We start from the raw sequence: 18,595 nt of genomic DNA on the forward strand, positions 1-18,595 counted from the left end.
AAAAAATTTAAAAGGTCAGATTTAAAGACACTGTATCAAAGTAAATGCTCTCAATAATAAATGCGATCTGTACAAGTTGTTAACTAATGCCAGCCTGACAAAGCTGCTCTGTTAAGTTTTCAATATCTAAAATTAATATTGATTATAAATCATTATCTAATTATCAGGTCGCCTGGTAACCACCCCCACCCCTTAATCCCGTCAATAAACTTTTGTTTTCTATTTCCTTTTTATTCCATCAAGCCATTCACTCTAAGTCCTGAGGGATCAAATGAACATAAAAATTCCCCCAGCCCACCAACATAAGTCACTGCACTGTATATATAACTCCTTTGACCCTCAAGCCTTCTGACTACAGAAAGCAAATTTTCCTTCTGACAGCCCAGGACAAGCCCAGACCATAGGGAGGAAAGGCAAAAATCCCTATAATGAGTTACCTGTGAGCCTGCATATGATGTGCTATTATTGATGACAACTTTATGTATTTTACCAAACTTCCCAAAATACTCTGGTCGTTTTAAAACCTATAAAAGAAGAAGAAATAAGGCATAAACTGTCCCCGTTTAATCATTTTTATCCTTATAATGGGGACATTCACCATCCCTTGTAAGTGAAAAGCACACTGGTAATTTTTTAAGTTTCTAATTAATGTAACTACCTCCTAAGTGCATTTATGCAGCTAACTCACAGTATATTTTAAGAGTGTAAGAGCTATTCTTTTTTTTGAACTGAGACTTACGAATTGTTTGGCATTCCTATGTTCTAATCAATTATCTATGGGATCTTACCTTCACAGAATTCAACTATATTATCACTAATAAATGATTTTCATGAAGTAGTAATGATCAAAATTATATACAAGAACAGAGAGACAAAGAACAGACCTAAGTAATGACATTTATGTCTCATAAACCTATTGTATATTATACTAAGGCATTGATTATAAATTCCAAATATATTAATAGCATCCCCTCAACCTTCTATGCTTTATGATTTATTATACAGTTTGTGTATAATTTCCTATGTTAGTAAACTCATTATTTTGTAATTGTCTCATGGATTACTCTGTCCTCAATCTCTGCTGCTAAGTGACATTGGGAAAATCCATTTACATTCTTCCTCCAGTGCCTTAGTCACTTCTTGTGTTTTCTTGTCCTTGCCTCTCTCTCACCTCTGTTACTCTGTCATTACTACAGTGCTCTTTTAGATTTTCTTACAAACTTCCATAACCTTGATTAATACAAAATCTCTCCCATGACTTGGAACTACCTCAACATTAAATTTTGTTCTTCTCCTAGAAATTTACACAGTAACCTCTTGCCCAATGAACAGTCTATGTTGTGCCATTAATTCTTAACAGTTTTCAACTTAATCTCACTACATTTTGACTGTTTATAATAAAAGATTATCTACAGCCAGTTTTAATGGATTAAAAGGTGACTACAATGGTTTTCCACTTTTTTCCTACCCAGACTCCTTAACTGACAAAACAACAATGGTAGCTAATGAAACGAAATCTCGTGCCCAGAATGTTTGAGGGCTTAAAGATGGAGAAGGAAGTCATTTGAAAGGGGGTTTTCTTCTAGTCTGTAGAATTTGAAATGGCATTCAATATTCCGGCTGGAATTCAGCTACCAGGCACCCAAGGCTGGCAGCACGCAGCTGCTGTCCAGCAGCAGCTCTGATCATAAGTGGGCCTATAGTAGCAGCTCAATGAAGGAAGCACTGGGGGAGCACTTTAGAGATCAGCGGAAGTTTTAACTGGGGGGACACTCCAAGCATTCAAAGGAAGGAAACCAGGGATTCTTCCATGGTTCAAACTAGCCCTGCCCAACAGTGGTCCTCTAGACCTCTGAACGTCCTACAACATACGAATATAACTATGAGGACTGTTTATAGTTAAGGGAAGTTAGAATTTTCAAATTATATATAAAGTATTTTCTCAGTTATAACAAAAATTTAATTTACAGATGATATGTAATTAAGGAAAGAAAGAGTATACATACTTTGAAATTTACTAGTTCTTTTGCAGAAATCACATCATTTCATGGCACAACATTGCCAATACATATACTACCTTGGTGCGGGAGAATTGTCTGTATTCTGTCAATCATGTTTTAAATAAACGCTGATTGGCCAGGCAGGAAGTTTAGGTGGGAAAACCAGACAGGAAGTAGAAATGATGCAATGAGAACAGGAGAATTATGGGAAGGAGGAAGTTGATTCCTCCCACTCCTGCCCAGATCACCAAAGCAGCAGGATGTGATCTGCCCCCACTTGTACTGAGCCACATGGTACTGAGCCACATGGCTAACATAGATCAGAATAATGGGTTAATATAAGCTACAAGAGCTAATAAGTAGCCTGACCTAATGGGCCAATCAACTTTATAACTTATAGAGATCTCTGTGTGATTTTCTTTGGGGCTTTCTAGCTGTGGGGTACCGGGCAGGACAGAAACCCAAGCAAGCCAGCCTTTATGTTACACTACCTGTAATAATATACATCATTAACTGTTATACCTAGTGATTCTACAAATTAGATGAAAGGTTATTTTGTAGTATAAAAACACTATTCCAATAGAAACTGAATATTGATGTAAAACCATTTGAGAGACAAGTTAAAAAAGAAATTCATATTCAATAGGTCTAAGACAGACCTAAGACTTGAGATTGTAAACTCCAAAGTAATAATAATGCTTCTGGCTTGAAATGGCAAAGAACACAGGTAGGTAGGTTCTAGAGCAGCTGTGCCCAAGCACTGACATGCAAAAAAGGTCTTTTCCTCACTGTTTTCCTTGATATATATTCTGAATTATACAGAGAGTTTATACCATCAAGAATTCATTTTTAATTGTATTAGTGATATTTGAAACACTGAATTGTTCCTGTTCATAAGTCTTTTCAAGGAAAGTGAAATGTCCTTTTGGGATTTTGTTCATACTTTTCTAGTTTTTTATCTAAGTATCCTATTCATATGTACACTTCTTCATCCTTGTCTTTTGAAGGCATTACATATGACAGGTGTGGTAGTACCAGCACTTGAGAGGCAGAGGCAGGTACATCTCAAAGTTCAAGGTCAGCCTGGTCTACAGAGTTAACAAAACAAACAAACAAAAAAAGATGTTATATGCTATGGAGGTTTTTTTCACTTCTGGGAAACCTATGCTGTCTCCTAGAAACTGGAATACAGGCATCCCACCTGATACAAGAGGATTTAGGGCACAGAAGAGAACAAGAGCTTAGACTAACCCAACAGAAAAACAGTGGCATATATGACCAGAGAGGTAGTTTGCGATAAGGTCATGTAGTATGCAGGCCCTTATATTAATAAAAACTGAAGAATATGGTAAGAAAAATGAAGGCTACAATCTGTTTGGCAATGGGGTAGAGTACAGGCTTATAGAAATAAAGGCAAGGGCGAACTCAGGGAACCATTATTTAGAAAGTAATAGTGTTTGTGTGCTAAATGCTGTTGACTGGTCCAGTGAAAGTAAGTCATTAAGAAAAAGATAGGTAGCCAGGTGGTGGCGGCACATGCCTTTAATTCCAGCACTTAGGAGGCAGAGACAGGAAGATTTCTAGGAGTTTGAGGTTAGTCTACAAAGCGCGACAGGACTACACAGAGAAACCCTGTCCCGAAAAACAAACAAAAAGGAGGAGGGGGAGGGAGGGAGGGAGGGAGGGAGGGAGGGAGGGAGGGAGGGAGGGAGGGAGGGAGGGAGGGAGGAATAGATGTTTCATTTAAGAGTAGTGATTCTGGATTCTGGTTGTACATTGGAAGTAATTTGGGGGTTTTGGCAAATTATTGATACAGGTCTTTCCCCAAAATATTCTGATTCAAGTACTCTATATCACACAAAAATTCATACTAAAATACAAATAAATGTGATCTAACAAAACAAAACAAAAAAGGAAGACACATTATATAGTATTAGATTGTTAAAAGTAATCAATGAACCACTTTTAGAGTTGAAGAGTTGAATATCTGATTTATGGAAATAGTTTCTGGTAAGCATTTGGGCATTAACACCTTCATGACAAAAAATAGGATAGGTATAAAATTACAATTGACATGCCCGTATGATAGCCAGAATGGTATTTCCTGAGCAGAGATCAAGCACATCATTCTATTCTTGAGAACACTCAGCAGCTTTCTATTGCTTTTAGGATAAAATACAAACTCCTCAGAATTGTTGGCAAACCTTTCAAAATTATATGCCACTCAACTTGCCCCAACCACTTTTCTCACCATTGAATTCTAACCTTCCAGACAAAGAAATCAGATTGCATGAAGAGGTTTCTCTTTAGAAACCCTTGGACATTCCCTGATTAGGAAAACACTTTAGCCCAAAGATAGCAAGGACAAGCAGACCCTGCAACAGTCTGCTACTGTCCTAATGTGCAACACAGTGCTCCTCACACAAGAGTGTTACCTCTGCAAATAAACAGGTGCTGTTTTATATATTGTATATGTTCAGTGTGTTACACACAGCTGGCATGATTTAGGTACTCAATGGGTTTTAAATGAAAAAATGAATTGTGTTAGCATTAAGTGAAAAGAATTACATAAAAAATCTAGGTGTGGTAGCTCATAACAGAAGCCTGAGACAGAGGGATTTTCAGGACCTCAAGGCCAGTATGGGCAACAGGTCTCAAAATGAGAAGCAAAATTTGAATGTGTACATCAATAATACTGGTAGGCTTCTAAGTGTTAGTGAATAACCAATGGTTGATATAAAATAGGCTATTATGGCAAAGGAAATTCAAAGAATTTAAACATTACATATTAACATGAACACTATAGATTTTTTGCCTAAACTACTGATAAACAGAGGCATTTTTTTTTAAACAGTCAAGCATTCATGGACACCACTAATAAAACCAAAACCGTGGCACTCAAAGGCTGCTTAGTGGATAATGAATGGACTAACAAAGCAATCATCACCACAGACTACACCAGAATAGGAGAAGCTCTATCAATAAACCAGTCATTCAAATTGCTTTGCCTCAGTTTCTCATTTATAAAATGAAATAGTTGTGCTTTAGTAGCCACATTCCTCAATGCTCTCTAGAGCTACCACATACCCAGGACACGACCTAATCTTACTGCTGCACAGCTAATATTATTAATTCTCAAAGCGGAACTTTATCATTTTTTTCTTGGGGAGGTTTTTAAGTGCATATATACACACATTCACCATGTTCATGTAGTACCCTCAGAAGTCAGAAGAGAATGTTAGACTTGCTGGAACTGGATTTAAAAGGATGATTGTGAGCCACCTGTAGGTACTCAGAACCAAACCCAGAACCTCTGCAAGAACACTAAGTGCTCTGAAATGCTGAACCATCTCTTCAGTCCCCTACTTCTCTTTTCATAAATGCTCAGGAATGTGTGAGCACTTCAGTTCTGTTTTCTCTAACCTATAAATTTGCTAAGAGCAGTCTATGTCTGGCATGCTACCTAATTTACCTTCAGTATCAAACACAGCATTCATAAAATTCAAATTTATCTCCACAAACTTGATATCTTATAACTTTTAAGATATAATTATCTCTTAATCAAATTACCATAGCTTCTGAAATGTTTTTCTTCTTTCTGGCTAATAAAGGAGTACACTTGATAACTGATCTTGATATAAGTTTTTCTGACATACAAAAGTTATTTTAAAACTACATTTTTAGGACTTTAATATATATAATACATATATATATACATATATAATGTACATAGATATATATAAAAATTACCTCTTAATCATCATCAAATTACCATAGCTTCTAAGATTCTTTTCTACTTACTAATGAAAGAATACACTTGATAATCAATCCACTTCTAAATGTTGCTCCACATTGTAAGAGCTGGCTAAACTAAAGATTTATAAAACAAAAGATAAATTCACACCCAAAAGCTCTAAAATCAAGATCAAAGTCCCAGCAAGTTACTGAAATAGCAATTTCAGAAAGACAAAAGTAATCTCTAAGATTAGCAAAAAGTAACAAAAAGACAGAAGTAACCTCTTTAGGTAAGCTCAGCAGGTTAAAGCTCTTGCTAACCCCAGAGCCCACATAAAATAAAGGTCAAAGAAAAGAACCAACTTGCTAAAGTTATCCTCTGACCTCCAGATCATGAGTGTGAGGGTACACACACACACACACACACACGTGGGAAGGAGGGAGGGAGAGAGGGAGAATAAAACGTTGTTTTAAAGGCAGAGCTGAAAGGGACAAAAACAGATTAGGGCAAAGGTTTAGTCCTGTTCAAGAGAAGTGGTCACAAAAGAGGTGGGAGTATGTCTGCCTCAGGAAAGCAAAAAATGAAAGCTTACAAACAAGATGGAAGAAACAACTGCTGAAGATGAGCTGTAGATCTTAATATTTCTTCAATATTTCTTACTGAAGTCCTTTGTTTGCTTGAAATCTTTTCTTTGTTATTTTGTGACAGGACCTTCCTTCTGTGGCTCAGGATGGCCCAACACTCATTAAATAGCCAGGATGGTCACAAACCCATGGTCTTCTTGTTTTACCATCCTGAATGTTTAGACCACAGGTATGAATTCTTACCAATACCTCTGCAAAGAAATAGGTCTCCAAAATGAGATGTAAACAGTATTGCCAAGTTCCCTGGACCTAGATTCCTAGTAATTTTTGTGTGTAGCGGCTGTAGAGGGCAGGATGGGGGAGTATACATGTACCATGGCACACATATGTTGAGGTCAGGAGACAGCTTTGTAGAGTTACTATTCTCTTTCTACCTAAATTACATGAGATTCAGGGACTGAACTCAGGTCACTGAGCCATCTTACTAACCCAGATCTTAGTAGTTCTTGAGTTGCATCAATTTTAATGCTCATGATAGGTTCTTCCTGAGATTCTCCTCTATTGATCTGAAGAAATTTTAAGGTCTTAATATAAACTCATCAATTGGTAAATATTTAGTCTTTACAAAAAAAGCCAGCAGGTTCAGTTATGGTTAGATATAAAGTTAACCCCTACCTCCCTCCCCATCTCCTGCCAAAATGATCACATACTGAAGGCTTGGTCTGTAGCTAGTAGATATGAAAGCTTTGTTCTAATCAACGATCAATTTGCTAATGGATTCATACCTGAATGGAGTACTGGGAGGTGGTAGAAACTATAAAAAGTGGGGCCGATGCAGATGAAGTGGGTCACTGAAGTCTGCCTTTGGCTGCCTGAGATGAGCAGCAGCGTTTTCTTTCACATTCAGTTCCTAGCAGGATAATCTATCTCACCTTAGGCCCAAAGCAAGAGCCAGCTAAATGAAATCTCAGACAGAAACTATGCATCAAAATAAATCTTGTTTTACGTTTTTCCCCACCCACCAGGTATTTGCCACAGTTAGAAAAAGTTGTCGAAGGCCGGGTGCACGCCTTTAATCCCAGCATTCGGGAGGCAGAGGCAGGTGGATCTCTGGGAGTTCAAGGCCGGCCTGATCTACAAGAGCTAGTTCCAGGACGGGCACCAAAGCTACAGAGAAACCCTGTCTCGAAAAACAAAAACAAACAAAAAAAAAAAGTTGCCGGCAATAGACAGTGAGTGTTCCACTACAGAGCTAATCTCCAGCACCATGAGGAACAGTACCTCCAACCGTTTTCAAAAACTTTTCTTGGAAGACTATCCAGAGTTAGCACTTTCCTACTGATGCAAACATTCTAGCTGATACTCAGCTTTAATGTGCCTTCCCAATAATCTTGCTGGCACCTCATGGTATAGTGGAGATTAAAAATTAGCAGATGTATATCCAAAGCCCGCAAGAATGTATGAGATCAGAGAAACTTTAAAAAGACTAATTGAAGGAGGAGAAAAGAGACATCAATTAGAGAATTAAACCACAAAAAAACTTGGTCTTTAACTTTGTCAAATTCTCCTTTCCATAAAACTGGTTTAGAATGACAAAGTAAAGGAATGATGATAAACTACAACAGTTCTGAACGAACAAGAGCTACTACTTGGGGAGCACCAAGATGGCTCAGCGATGGTTCAGCTGGTAAAGACACTCACTGTTGGGGCTGAGGACCTGAGTTAGAGCCGCAGAACCTTGGAGAAGGTGAGAACAGAGCTTGCAAAGTCATCTGACCTCTACGCATTCACTGTGGCAGACACATGACTACTTGGGTAGCTCATTAAAATTACTTAATAGGTTCAAGTAACTGTGTCTCCAATTACTTGGTCACACAGCTACAGAAAAGGGAAAGAAAAAAAAGAAAAGAGAAAAAGAAAAAAACAGTACTCACAACTCATGTTAACCCTAAGGACAACTGGAACATTATTTTCACAAGCACTAAAAGGGACTTTTAGTTCAAGCCCTTAGTTTCACAATAGAAACTGAAGCCCAAAAAGATGAAGGCATGCCTAAGATTACAATTTGCCGCAGGTTCTTAACCATTATTAAACATTATTATTATTATTCATACTTTCACCCAAGACTTATTATTTTCAGAGGAGTCTTCCAGTTTATCAGTATCAATTACTTTCAAATGAGAGAGCAAACATAAAAGACTGTCATGCTGACAATGAAAGCAGAAGAGGACTTACTTCTGGGTCTGCTAGGCGCTGTGACAGACCTACAACAAAGACGAGGTTTTTTTGTACCACACGTACACTAGCCAAATGTTTTCGATTTTCTGAAATTTTTTGTTTTCTCTCATTTTGTTTCTGTTTTTTCTCATTCTTTATCCTTTGCAATTCTTCCTGTGAGAGTGGTTTATAAACTGCTGGGTCTTCTGGATATGGCTATAAGTATAGTAAATAAGATAAAGTTAGCATTAAATAGAAAAACTGCAGAAATGACAAATATCCAATTCTGAGCAGCAGGTGTAAGACAGTGTCTTCTGACTGTTTCAACTGCTTTCCAATATTTTTATTAAATAAAAGTTAAAAGTTATAAAACATTTTTTTAAAGCTTAGCAGAGATCACTTTTAGCACAAATGTCAAAATGACAAAAATCAACCTAATCAATCTTGGTATTATACCTTGCACACAGTGCTTCTAAAACACTGTGTAAAAAGCAACGAAGATCCGGGCCCAGGTTGCTGCTGAAGGCCCTGGTGCTATAGCAGCCAGGGCTTGTGCTGATGTTCATAGCTCCTGTTGTCACAAGGGTCGTGCGGATTTCTGGAATCTGAGCCACCACCTTGGGCCCTGTGGGTGTCTGAGAGCCACAATACTGCCAGGATCATGCCAATCTGAGTGGATCACACAGCCAACTAGGGCCATGGTGACTTCTGCACCCAGGCTGCTACCAGTGACCATGTCTGGGTCCATGGTCCTATTGCGGCCAGAATCTGTGCTTAAGTTAAGGGTCATGTGGATGCCCAGGGTCAGGTTAGCCACCAAAGATTACATTGGTAGTTAACGGACATGCTTGGAGCCAGGGTCGAGCAGATCGAAGTGATATGTGCTGCTACCCAATGACAGGGTGACATTGGGGTCAAAGCTGCAGCTGGGGGCCATGTCTGGGTCATTGGCCCTGCTGCAGTTAGGGTCTGTGTTAATGTCCAAGGTTTCTGCTACCATCAAAGACCATGTGAATGCCCAAGAATTGAGGTCAAGTTAATGTCACTGGGGCTGTGCTGCTCTGAGTAGCCTGCACTGTCACCTGGGGTAATGGTGACATCCAGACCTGCTGTTCCCAAGGACCATGTCTAAGACCTTTTCTGGATCTGCGGTCTCACAGCAGCCAGGGTCTGTGTTGCCACCAAAGATTACCCAAAAGCTGGAGGCTAGGGTCCTAATCTATTACCTTGGTCATGTCTGAGGGCCATGCTGCCACTAGAACCATCCTGAGGGTCTATACTCCCATCCGGAGCTAGGATGTTATCCAGGCTGGGTCTATGGTCCTGCTGTAGCTGGGGTTTGTGTTGATATCTGTTGCCCAAGTAGTCTCAGGGGATAATGGGTACCATGTGTGATGGAATCAGAGAGCCATGCTGAACCAGGCCTAGGACATTTGGCTCTGACCCTCACTGGACCCTTGAATTGGCCCACCCTAACATCCACCACATCTTGGACCTTGGAGCTCATGAAGGGACTGGTCCTGTGGAACAAAACCCACAGGATCTCCAAAATGGGGTGGCCATGAGATATCTAAGAGGAGTTCCAGAGAGGATCCAATGATGATGGTGTACCAGAAACCAGAGGCCTTGAACCAGTGACTCCTGCAATGAGTATTTGCTAGTAAAGCTGATTTGACAAAAGGGTGTACTGTGTGACACACCATGGCTCCCAGTGTTACCAGGATGAATGAAGAGGCGTTAGAGAGTCAGGAAAGATGGAAGAGCAGAGAGGGTTTTTGTTATTTTGGCTCTTTTGTTTTTCTTTTTGTTTGCTGCTTGTTTTGTTTTTGTTTGATTTGTTTTTTAATATCTGTTTGAGAGCTATTGTTGGGGAGAGGGGAAGATATGGAAGGACTGGGAGGTGAATGGAATTGGGATGTATGATGTGAAATTCCTAAAGATTCAATAAAGAAATTATGTTAAATACATTAAAAATATCAAAGAATTTCCTGGTAGTTCTATCAACAAAATATGGATTTTATATATTATAATCAACAAATATTTAAGGAAATCCTATTACGTGCTAAAATATTAAGCTTATATGCTTGTTTGAATGTATGTGCTGGTTTGGGTGTACATGTGGAAGTCTCTACCTCATTTATTTCAGACAGACTTTCTCACTGAATCTGAAGTCCACAGATGGCTATGTTAGCAGGCCAGCAAGCTCCAGGGATCCTTCCCTATTCCACAGCTGCTGGGGACATAAAAACATGCCTGACTTTACATGGATGCTCAGGATTGAACTCTAGTCTTCAGGAGTGCACAGTAAGTACTTGACCTACTGAGCCACGTCCTAGACCACATCCTTTTTGATTGATCATCTTAAATACATTCCTAGTCTAAGAGGAAGAAAGATGAGCATAAATGTTTAGACTTTGGATCAAGAGTTCAAGTTTAGTTTTAACATTATCTAGTCATGTGCCTGTAAACAAACCGGTCTCTAAGCCGCAGTATCCTTATGTATAAAGAACAAAAAAATCCTAAAATATGATGTAAAGATTTATCATTGTGTCCTCAAAAAATACCAGCAATTTCTCTGTTGTGTGTCTTTTTCTTTTCCTTCTCAGGATTATAGTATCTTCACTCCAACAGCTAACATCAGGGTCACTGGTGGACCAAAAATATGGAATCAGAGGGCCAGGCTTTGAATTCTAGCCAAGCTGCTCCAAAACCATATGACCATTAGCCCCAGCCTTCTCAAATGTAAAATGAGAAGCACATTTAACTAGAAGTTCTGTGGGAGTTAAGACAGTTAAAAGTGATTAAAATATGACCTGCATAAATAAGTACTAAAGACTCAGTTATCAGTACTACTAATAATAACAAATGGATGGCAGTCACTTAAAACTGAGTAGAAAGATCCCAGAAAGATGTGATGATTAATTTTCATTGTCAATCTGACTGAATTTAAAATCATCTAGACACACACACACACCTCTGGGCATGTCTCAAAGGCTGTATCCAGATAGGACTAGTGGAGGGGGCAATACCCCACACTAATGTGACTGGCATCATTCCATGGACTGGGGTGCACAACTGAATGAAAAGGTAAAAGGTAGGCTGAGTGTCAGAATGCCCCTCTCTGCTTTCTAACTCTGGTGAACTACTTTCCTATTTAGTACTAGAAAACTAGTGCGAATCACCCCACATATTAATACAGAACATGTTTTTCAAGTTCCATATTATCATATCCAAACTCAATGGTTCTTTATGAATCTTCTTAATAAGAAAGCACCAAGACTGTGTCCGTTTCCTTGGCTAGAGAAATTATATGACTTTACAGAAGCAACACTGCTAGTTAACACAACAAAGGCAACACTTGACCATGACTCCCAGTCCAGTGTACTCTCCCTACTCCATTACACCTTAAAGATCACACAATGTTTGTGTTGGGTGGAAGACTTGTTTGTTGGGAGGGGGGAGGAGGCTTAAATATCCTGTGGGAATGGTCTTGAGCATCTCTGGGGAGGGGTCATCGTTTGGTGGGCTTTCTTGAGGGGTGGAGTCTGGACTGAGGCAACTTCCAGGGGAAGGGGCTTGAAATGGAACTTGGACCTGAATAGTTTGTTTTAAAGCCAATCACTCCCAGCTAAGGGGAAATAACTATACAGTTAATATTGGACAGTAAAAATCCAGATAGTAAAATAGAGTTGTTTAGAAGCACTTACCTTTCTACACGCAGGACAAAGCCCATTCTCATCAGTGCGAATTCTATGCCAACAAAATCGGCATATCTGGTAGCCACAGGTGCAAGGGAAAAAGTTAATATCGTCTATCTCTAAGGGCTCCATACAAAGAGGGCATTCCACAGGGTCTTCCTTTGCATCAGGACTGCGAGACATCTTTAGGCTTGTTAGACAGCAGCAAAGTTTATAATAATTTAAGGGAGAAGGAAATTCAGCACTGAGAGCTAAAATGTAGAACTCTGAAGACCTGCATGAGAAAAAAAATCAAAAACATACCATTTACTACAGGAAAAATACTAACTTTTGCTATAATCACAGGACAGATTTCAGAAATTTTTCTCATATGAAGAAAAAACCTGGCATTATATTAGGTTTCAAATGCAATAGAAACTAAAAGAATTCCCATTTTTTTCCAGCTAAGACATTTAATACTGATCTGAACACTGTTTATAACACATTTTAGAGAAATATAAAATAAAGACCTTCAGTTATAAAATAACCTGAGACCAATGAAATGGCTCAGTGGGTGAACACATGTGCTACACAAGCCTACTGACCTGAGCTTAATCACTAGAGTTCACACGGGAGAGAACCAAGTCCATAAAGTTTTCCTTTGACTTCTACGCACACACCATGACATACTCATTCTCTGTCATAATATCATCCTCTTTCATAATAATAATAACAATAATATTGCTAAAACGTTCAAAGCTATGCACACTTGACAATGCATCGTCCACTTAAAAGCTAATAAGGAACATAACAATTATGATAAGCAAAATGTACCACAATTAACAAAAGGAACTGATAAAAATCAATTTAATCACTTGGGCTGGAGAGATGGTTCAGAGGTTAAGAGCTCTGACTGATCTTCCAGAGGTCCTGAGTTCAATTCCCAGCAACCACATGGCAGCTCACAGTCATCTATGAGAGCTGATGCCAAAACTATATACCTAACAATAGATAACTCTTTAAAAAAAACACAGTAGAATGATAATTTTTAAAAAATTAATCACTTATAGTTACATATATAATTATATTAATGAAAAATTTTTGCCAGAGAAAATATAGCTTAAAACCAAGCAAGCATGCCATATCTGCTTACAAGTATGTAATATGATGCCAGTAAAAACTGCTGAACAAATAGATGTATTATAAAATATTTCTATAGTAAGTACTACAAAAAGCCTGTTTAAAAAAAAAATCAAACAGAGAACAAATAGACCTTTCTAGCCCAATCATGCTTTGTGAAATGTGAATTCTTTTTAAGTTACAGAGAGTTGAACATCACAGTTAACAATTTCATGCTGAAGGGTGAGTTGCAATCACTACATGCAGTTGAAAATGGAAAAGCTGCAAACAAGTCTACATCTGGATGCAGTCCTAGAGCACAAAGGTTTAGAAACAACACAAAATTGAACAAAGTGATTTTAAAGGTCACACTGAAGAGCAGAGAGAACAACTGACTCATCTAAGGACTAAATGTGACAATTAGCCCTATCAGTACTCAACTGTCTGCTATGAAGCTGAACTTCTTACTTCAGAAAAGCAGAGAAAATATCAAAGAAACTAAAAAAAAAAGAAGAAATAGAAATAATAAACAATAATATTTTAATTTTTAACAGAAATCATACTACAAATCAATACAGATGAAATGGGCGCCCCCTCCCCATTTTTGTTTTTTGACACAAGGTCTCTCTGTAACAGCCCTGGTTGTCCTGGAACTCACTTTGTAGACCAGACTGGCCTTGAATGCACAGAGATTCACCTGTCTCTGTCCCTTGAGTGCTGGGATTAAAGGAAGTGCCACCATCCTATAAGAAGTAAGAAGCATTGGTACAGAAAGTGTCCCAGATAGGGGCGAATCATTTTATAAATAATAACACTGGTACATATCTAATTTATACTATTAATAAAATAACACCTGAGGGGGTTTTGCAGAGGACTTTATTCTCAGCACTTGGGTTTCTGAGTTAACGCTAAGCTAGTCTCCACAGAGAGTTTCAGAACATCCAGGGCTACACAGAGAAACCATGCCTCCAAAAACCAAAATAAATAAATAAAATATCACCCAAAGGTGACTGGAAACTTATTTGGTATAATAAACTGCTGATAATGAAGAAATAAATAAAAGCCTGTGTCTTTTATTCAATATACTGCCTGTACAAGAAATTCTTCTACATACACACACCCATATAACAAATATATTGTTAGCAATCATTATATCAAAGCGCAAAATATTGCCAACATAGCATCCAGAAATAGGTAAATCATTAATAGTTAAGATACAGAAATAAAGCTGTGAATGCTTATAATCCCAGCATGAGTGAAGTGGAGACAGGAAGATACAAGAATGCTGTGCATCTATGCTACATAGCCAGATGTAGGCCATCTAGGGCTACAGTGTGAAACCCTGGTGAGAGAGAGAAAGAGAAATAGCAATTTAATAAATTTTTGTAAGTTGACACGGAAAGAGATCTATTCATTATTTAAATTTTAAAAAGAAGAACAACCTGAAGAATTACTCTTACTTTACATAACAAGACCTGTATATATAAACTTAATTTCACTAAGAAAATAAGACAAGGATGTTGACATAGACAAAAAAAAAATAGAAGTAGTCATCTTCTGTTAGAAAATCTGTTACTATCTGAATTGATATAAAAACGTTACTTTTTAAATTAAAGTGTCCAAAACCACTAGGTGGGTTGTTTTCATTTTCTTGAGAAAATGCCTGACTTTGATGACTAGATGGGGGATGCTGTTTTCTATCATACAATATGGGGAGTCAAGCTGTACACTCCTATTTTTTACATAAAGAAAACTGACTGGAAATTCAGAGGAACTACATGTGATATGATATGTTCCTGAAATGTCTTCCTATGAGTCTGCAATTTTATTTAAAATTTAAAGTTTAAAAAAAGAAAGAAATGGATATGTGTTCATAAACAATCCAATATTCCTAGCTTGTAAATCTGGATTAGCCATTTTTTCTATATTAAAACCAGGAATGTGGAATAGAATTCTGCTGAGTAACGTGAGCAGTTAAAACTAGAAAATAGGCTCCTACACAGTGTCCACCAATAGGAAACTAACCTGAAATTAAGAACTGCTATGTATACCTCTAATATCTGTGGCTTTAAGATGTTTTCTTTCCTCTTCTTTTCTGTCCTTTTTTGGGGGGTGGGGGGAGATACAGGGGGAAGGATAGGGCCTCTCAATGCAGCCCTGGCTATCCTGGAACTCACTATGTAAACCAGACTATCCTCAAAGTCAGTGCATTCGCCTGTCTCTGCTTCCTGAGTGCTGGGATTAAAGACATGCACCGCCATGCCCAACTGAAAGACTTTTTCTTAACTATACATCATTTGCATTTTAGTGAAGTAATTTACTGAATGTTGAGAAGGAAACAATATATTGGGGCTTAGAAATACCAAATCTTTCTAGAAAGTGTACCTCTACAAATAATAAAATAAATAAATAACGCTTTCAAGGTTTCTTTAAAATTATTTTTAATTTTTAAAGGTTTTTAAACTGTGTATTTCACATTGAGAAAGGAAGGAAGGACAAAGTAGCATGAGATAGTATAATAGATAATACAAAAGCAACTTCATCTGAATACTTTTGGTATAATGGACAGATTCCACAGAAGTGGGTTACACCAAATGTTATCCAAAAATCGTAAAATATATGTGGATAATCTGACATTTAAAGAAAAAGAGCTCATTTCCACCTCACCTTTTCCACTACTACATATATAATCTTGGGTAACACAGTCCAAAATTCTAGGATTTGACTTACTTCAAAAAACTGCAAACGGGCAGTGAGATAGCTCAGAGAATACAGGTGCTTGCCACCAAGCCTAAAGATCTGACTTTAATCCCTTGAAGTCATCTGGTAGAAAAGATGAACCAACTTTTGCATATTGTCCCTTGATAGCATAGAGTATGTGGTGCATACAAGCAAGCAAACACACACATAGTAAAACTACACATAGAAATTTAAATTTTAAAAAATGATTGTAAGAAGTATTTCTGCCCAAGGAGGGCAATATCCCAGAAAGACAGTCAAAAATTTAAAAAGGGACAATGAGAAAAGAATCTGATAAAAGTAAAAATAAAAAGAATAATATATAAAGTATTGGCAGCTAACTTGCAAGTCTTAAGAATGGTAATAATAAAAAAAACTAGTAAATAACAACATATAGGTAGGAGAAGAGCAAAATAAACTAATACACCCTGAAGTCCAACTGTAAAAATGGTAAAATTTAAAGTGCAAACACGTAACACTCTACAATTACTAATTCCATATCCTGATATCTACATGAGAGAAATGGGTGACCATTTGTCATGTGCCCAAATTCCCTAAATGAATGTTTAAAAACATTTGTTTACAATTAAAGGAAGATATGCTATAGAGATGAATCCTTTGCATTGGTATGGATCTTGGTTTATTGATACAAATTTTAGGTCAATTTTGTTATATGTATACTTCTGTTCTTGATTAACGTATTGTGTTTCTACGGCTCATTTAAAAATGTAATGTATAATTAAGAAATACAGGTTAATAATCATCTATAATAGTCAAGCCTGTAGTCATGTTAGTTAGGTTTATTAATGTACAGAGATATATTTCAGATGGACAGGTATTCTACAAACCTTTCAAAGACTAACAGAATATGGCATTTAAAATGTTTTAAAAACTTAGGATTTTTCATGACAATGAGACCCATCTGCTCCTAGCAGCCCCAATCTACTTCAGGAGAATGATGAACATCAAAGAGGTTCTTTAAAGAGTTTGTTGAACATTTGGGTAAGAAACTTCTCTTGCCTGGACTGCTTGATAGCATGCTGTATAAATTGGACATGCAGGAACCCATAAAAAAAAAATGACTGCTTAAGTTACCTTAAAAAGGTGAGACTATCCTTCAGGGTTCCTGTTTTATGAAAGAGTCTGCCAGACATTCTACAGGATACTAAAAAAAAAAAAGTGACAAACTGCCTAAAGAGGTGAAACAGTTTTTTGAATTTCCGATATCATAAAAGAGTCTACCGGATACTATGGGTCTGTAGAGGGGCATACAGATACTATGGGCTAAAGATGGATGCCCCAACGTTACAGCTTTGGGTGACTCTCCAGGCAGCAAGCTGTCTCTGCTAATTCTAAAATTTTAAAAGTTGCTTTAAATGCACTTTCTGTTAACTTAGGTAATATTATATCCTTCTAAGGTCTTTAATGGTGCTAAAAAATATAGTTATAATTATAGCTTTCCTTAGTTATAATAAAAGTTAAATAGAAATACATATTGCAACTGTAATTCTTGCCTGTTTTGTTATATATAATTTTACTATGCTAAAGTTAAAACCTTCCTTTTTATTTAGACAAAAAAAGGGGGGTGATATGGGATTTCCCTCTGTATGCTGTGAATATGCTTTATTACCATGGTTAACAAAGAAGGTGCTTTGGGCCTATTGCAGTGCAGAATAGAGCAAGGCAGGATTTCCAAGTAGAGACAGAAGAGAAAAGAAGGCAGAGTCAGAGAGACGCCCAAAGGAGAAAGATGCTAAGACCTTCCCTGGTAAGCCACAGCCAGGTGGCAATACACAGATTAATAGGAATGGGTTAATTTAAGATATAAGAGTTATCCAAAAATATGCTTAAGATAGGCCAAGCAATGTTTTAATTAATACAGTTTCTATGTGACTATTTTGGGTCTGGCCAGCCGGGAAACAAGCAGCCTATGACTACAAATTTGTATGAGGAGTCAGGTATGAGAAGCACTGTTTTGCTATAGTAAATAATGGGCTAAATGTCCATTAATGAGAAATGGTAGGTTTGTTAATTAAAATATAGTTTTAAGGACCAAGATGGCACTCGGGAGGAGAAGCAGGAGGATTGTTACAAGTTCCAAGACAGCCTGAGCAGGAAGTGGAAAGTAGGTAAATACATTTTCTCTCATAAGTATATCCTAATTTACACAAGCATGTATTTATGTGGAAGTGAATGCGAACACACGTAGGAAACTAGAAAGAGGCTCATGGGGGGTGCTTTAAGGAAGATGGGTGAAAAGGATTACAGAACATATGATATGAAAGAAGGAGGAGCACGTGGGGCACAAGAGCACAAGAAAGGGAACACAGGCAAGGAGATAGGTAAGGGGAGGAACAGGCAGATGATCAGCTAAAGCTAAGAGTATGTAAAAACAACAGAAGGAAACCTAATGCTGATTAATGCTAACAATGCCAATCAAAGGTTCATAAAATTTTTAATAAAGTTTATACCTGAACAAGAGTGACATAATAAAGATGAATCTACATATATCAAAAAATGAAT

At 37.5% G+C, this 18,595-nt stretch overlaps 1 protein-coding gene across 8 annotated transcripts in view; it reads right to left on the reverse strand.

Moving 5' to 3' along the window:
- Cnot4 (CCR4-NOT transcription complex subunit 4) overlaps nucleotides 1–18,595 on the reverse strand; it is a 106,867-nt gene that overhangs the window by 55,634 nt on the left and 32,638 nt on the right. For 7 of the 8 annotated variants that reach the window (XR_007592848.1, XR_007592847.1, XM_050148089.1 and 4 more), the window contains exons 2-4: nucleotides 12,245–12,509; nucleotides 8,556–8,753; nucleotides 438–524 (exon numbers count right to left, since the gene is read on the reverse strand). Coding sequence is in view for 6 of the 8 variants with exons in the window: in XM_050148089.1 (XP_050004046.1) it covers nucleotides 438–524; nucleotides 8,556–8,753; nucleotides 12,245–12,418 (459 nt within the window). In the remaining 2 variants the exon portion in view is untranslated. The remainder of the gene's footprint in view (nucleotides 1–437; nucleotides 525–8,555; nucleotides 8,754–12,244; nucleotides 12,510–18,595) is intronic. The other variant, XM_050148087.1, reaches the window with a different exon arrangement.

The sequence above is a fragment of the Alexandromys fortis genome, unplaced genomic scaffold, assembly GCF_014885135.2.
Source record: "Alexandromys fortis isolate MF-2015 unplaced genomic scaffold, M_Fortis_MF-2015_v1.1 scaffold_57, whole genome shotgun sequence".
NCBI classification, from domain to species: Eukaryota; Metazoa; Chordata; class Mammalia; order Rodentia; family Cricetidae; genus Alexandromys; species Alexandromys fortis.